This window comes from Rhamphochromis longiceps, linkage group LG5, assembly GCF_057381845.1.
Source record: "Rhamphochromis longiceps isolate RC_006_pf linkage group LG5, R_longiceps_female_GT1.1, whole genome shotgun sequence".
In the NCBI taxonomy this organism is placed as follows: Eukaryota; Metazoa; Chordata; class Actinopteri; order Cichliformes; family Cichlidae; genus Rhamphochromis; species Rhamphochromis longiceps.
The window spans coordinates 38,732,897-38,737,550 of record NC_140561.1 but is presented as its reverse complement, the minus strand read 5'-3'; the positions used below and the strand labels follow the sequence as shown (position 1 = coordinate 38,737,550).

Genomic DNA, 4,654 nt, shown 5'->3' with positions numbered 1-4,654 from the left:
TTAGAAAAAAAAATGTCTCTGTCCAAATATTAATGGACCTAACTGTATGCTTGAATGATTCACGGGTGGTCTACAGTTACGTATATCAAAAAGCAAAACAAAGCATTTTTCCTTTTACAAAAATCTCCTTTTATTGGATTTTCTCAAACCTGAACACAGAATGGCAGGAGGCTGCTTTTTCTATTCTTTTATGATGCAAAAACATGTTGCAGCTGCAGTAACCACTAACCTGTCTCCTTTTCTCTTCAAGTTACAGAGTTACTTAAGCACATTGACCTTTTTATGTTGGTCATTGTTTTTGGTGTTTCTTTTTTAAAAACACAACTGTTAGGCCCTATTTATGCTTTAGTGTTTGAAATTATTTTTTTATGCTATAATTTCTTGTCAGCATTGATAGCCTGTGTGTATTCTTTGTTTGCACCCTTTGTAACAGGAGACTTCTTCTGTTTGTCAGGCTATTGCTGAATGAAATGCTTCATGTTAACATATTCTGTGCTCATGTAATCCTTCAGATGTTGACATATCAGTTACCTTTTATTACTCAGTGTTCTAATGGCATCATGTGACTTTGGTAGATAACTTTACCAAAAACATGCAAAGTGTTGCCATAATCTGTACTGTTCTTTGGACCTCTTACAAAATTAAATAAAAGTAATAAAGACAACCTGGTTTCATGCACCACCATTTATTTGACATTTCTGCAACACCTCTCTCCACCCCATATAGAAATGAATCACACACCCTTTTAAGTATGCATCTTCCTCATTCATTGCTCATACTGGTGTCAAATTACATTCACCGTGACACTTTCACTTTCTGGACTATATATTTAGATTCTTTGTTAGAAAAGAGAGGACGTTCAACGACAGCAAGAAGGATACGGGAACACTGAAATACAGGGAATATCAGGATACTGACACTTCAACACGATGCTGCTGATTCCATGTTACAAAAAGAAGTTTTACAGAAGGGAAAGTAAGTTTGAAGAAACTTCTTGAGTGGACGTCTCATTGTTTTCATTGTTGTCACTCCAGGACAAAATGTCTTCTCAGTCTGAAAAGGATCTCTCCTGTCCCGTCTGCCGCGACATCTATAGAGATCCTGTCATCCTGTCATGCAGCCACAGCTTCTGTCGATTCTGTCTGCAGACGCGGTGGAGAAAGAATCTAAAACACAACTGCCCACTTTGTAAGAAGATAAACCTGTCAAATGATCCGCCCCGTAACTTGGCGTTAAAGAACCTGTGTGAAGCTTTCTTACTGCAGAGAGATAAAAAACCTTCTGCAGTGTCTGAGCCTCTCTGCCGTCTGCACCATGAGACACTCAGACTTTTCTGTTTGGATCATCAGCAGCTGGTGTGTGTCGTCTGTCGAGATTCAAAAGCGCACCAAGACCACAGATTCAACCCAACTGAAGAAGCCGCCCAGGATCACAGAGAGGAGCTTCAGAAACACCTGAAGCCCTTACAAGATAAACTGAAGGTGTTTGAACAAGTCAAAGGAAAGTTTGATCAAACAGCAAAACATATAAAGGTCCAGGCACAGCAGACGGAGAAGCAGATAAAGGAGGAGTTTAAAAAGCTTCTGCAGTTTCTACAAAATGAAGAGAAGGCCAGGCTGGCTGCTCTGAGGCTGGAAGAAAAGCAGAAGTTAAGAAAAATGGAGGAGAAGATTAAGTCTCTGAGTAGAGAGATAAAAACTCTTTCAGAAACAATCAGAGCCACAGAGGAGCAACTGAGAGCTGAAGACGTCTCATTCCTCCACAACTACAAGGCTGCAGTCAACAGAGTCAAGCAGCGCCCCCTGTTGGATGCTCCACAGCTGGACTCAGGAGCTCTGATGGATGTGGCCAAACACCTGGGCAACCTGACCTACAACATCTGGAATAAGATGAAGGAGATGGTCTCCTACACTCCTGTGATTCTGGATCCAAACACAGCTCATCCACAACTCATCCTATCTGACGATCTGACCAGTGTAAGTCTTGGAGGGAGACAGAAGGTTCCTGATAATCCAGAGAGGTGTCACTATTGTAAAGTTGTCCTGGGCTCTGAGGGCTTCGACTCAGGGACTCACATTTGGGATGTTGAGGTTGGAGAAGAGGGATTTTGGGCCTTTGGTGTTGTAAATGAGTCTTATGAGAGAAAGGTACAAGCACTGTCAGGTGTCTGGCAATTATGTTTCGAGGATGAAAAGTACATAGTAATAACAGTACCAGGTACAAGTACATTGTTGTCGGCGAAGAAGCTGCAGAGGGTCAGAGTTCAGCTGGAGTATGACAGTGGGACGCTCTCATTCTTTGATCTGGATGCCAACACACTCATACACACCTTCGAACACAATTTCACTGAGAAGCTGTTTCCTTATCTTTTGACTGAGAAGAAACCACTGAAGATATTACCAGTGATCTTGAAAGTGGACGAGCATATAACTCCTCTATCAACAGGTTTTTGGCCTTATTTTGATACCAGTAAAAAGTCCTAGCATTAATAGTTCCAAGATACTAAGAAAGAGCAAAAAAAGAATCCACACACATCCTCCTCATCCTGTATATATTTGTTTCCAGGCTTTAACAACATGAAGATACAGTTACAGAAATATTCAGCTACGGTATTTGCTGCTGAGATTTTAACAATATAATATAAAATACACCCAACAAACTCACATACACAACTTTATCTGGGAATAAGAAAAAAAAAACATGTAGGTGGTTCCACCTACATGTTTATGCCTAACAAGCACTGAGTTTAAAGCCTCCACAATTATTTTAAAAAGTGATTTTGCCAAACTGGGAAATTGAAAAAACAAATGTCAGTTTTATTCAACTACTAAACTGTCTTCAATAATCTGTTGTGTGTAAAGACTTTTATTTTTGGCCTCTTCAGCTCAACTTCAGCTTTTTGTTTTCCTTTCCAAGAAGTAAGTAAGTAAGTAAAATTTATTTATATAGCACATTTCACAGATAAAAATCACAAAGTGCTTTACAATAAGATCAGACATACAAGTTAAAATTAATTAAAAGCCCGTTTGTATAAAAGAAAATGTCTTCAGCTGCTTTTTAAAGGAGTCAGTAGAGTCTAGACAGCGTAAAGACAACGGCAGAGAGTTCCACAGCCTAGGTGCCTGAAAAGCTCGATCCCCACGTGTTTTAAACCTAGTACGTGGGACCACCAGTAGCCTCTGACCTGAAGACCTAAGTGCTCGGGATGAAGCATGAGGTTTCAACAGGTCAGAGATATACTGGGGAGCTTCACCGTGCAGAGCTCTAAAAGTTACAACTAAAATTTTAAAATGAACCCTAAAATTTACAGGCAACCAATGAAGAGAAGCCAAAACTGGAGTAATGTGTGACCTCTTCTTTGTACCAGTTAAAAGTCTTGCCGCTGCATTCTGTACAGACTGAAGGTGAACCAGAGCTGATTTGTTGAGACATGACACAGACTGTCAGCTGTTCACTTGTGCTGGGCTCTGAGGGCTTTGACTCAGAGATTGTGATCTTGAAGTCAGAAATGATGAGGACTGAACCCTTGGCCTGGTGACGGGGTCTTGTCTAAGAAAGGGACAAACACAGACTGGATTCTGGGAAATATATTTGTTTGAAGGAACTAACGCGGCAGCCTCTTCATCACTTCCATGTAAAGTTGTTTCAGTGAAGAAGGTCCCGAGGGTGGGAGGTTAGCTGGACTGTAACAGAGAGCTGCTCTCATTCTTTGATGTGAACATTAACACACACCTAGTTGTTTCCACACTCTTGTGATTGAAAATGTTTGATTTATTTTACTAAATTAGGTGGTTATAATCATTTTCATACATTTACTGCAAATGTGCTCATAATGAGTTGGCACTCAGTCTTCTGAAGGTCATAAGCTTTGTTCGGCTTTACTGTGCGGACTGATATATTGTAGGAAATGACTTAGAGTGCAGAGGGGTAACTGCAAACACGCTTACACACATAGATTATGATTAGAATAAGTCTTTGGGTCAGAGAGTGCTGAATATGATATTCTAAATCAACTTTGAATCACTAGAAGAACAATGGATAATAGCATTAGATTATCAAGGCTAGGCAGAGAGGTGTTTCGCTTTTCTGTCTCTTACAGAGGAGGGAGCAGATACCAGACGAGGTCATGGAGATATGAGGATGCTTCGGAGCAGACACCAAGACTGCGTCCATGCGGGAGGAAGTTAGCTGTTATAATCTATGTTTTTGTCTCACTGTATAATGTACAGCCTGTTTGGGGGTCATCCTTTTTGTGAAACATGCTGTTGGTTCACATAGAAGTCAGCAGCACTGTGTAAACTTTCAACTGCAAAAAGCAAAATAAATCCTTTTTAAAGAGACATACCTTTTTTCTGAGATCCCTTCCAAAAATTATGAACACAACAATACACAGAAACCAAAGCATGAACCACAGAAGAAATCACCCCTCACTCAAAGAGTCTCATGACCCCTTTATCATCAGGTTTTGGGTTTGGTTTCAAAACTAGCAAAACGTTGCTTCATTCTTCTCAGGAGAAAACAGAAATATAACATGTTCCTTCACACTGAAATACATCACTGTGTCCGGCATACAAGACACAGTGATGTATCTTGCCTCGTCAGCTGGAGGGCCCGAGGAGCCCGTCCAGCTTCCTGCTGCAGCTTCATCATCTTC

The 4,654-nt window shown here is 40.6% G+C and overlaps 1 protein-coding gene across 1 annotated transcript; it reads left to right on the top strand.

The window, feature by feature from the left end:
• Positions 1-1,040: 1,040 nt before the first annotated feature.
• Positions 1,041-2,483, top strand: LOC146670586 (E3 ubiquitin-protein ligase TRIM35-like). The gene has a single exon (XM_085408073.1). It carries the CDS (start codon positions 1,041-1,043, stop codon positions 2,481-2,483), a length of 1,443 nt encoding a protein of 480 aa, XP_085264199.1.
• Positions 2,484-4,654: the final 2,171 nt, after the last annotated feature.

What these genes read in the sequence shown, in the direction of transcription:
- LOC146670586 (XM_085408073.1), top strand. Translation starts at nt 1,041, where the DNA reads ATGTCTTCTCAGTCTGAAAAGGATCTCTCCTGTCCCGTCTGCCGCGAC.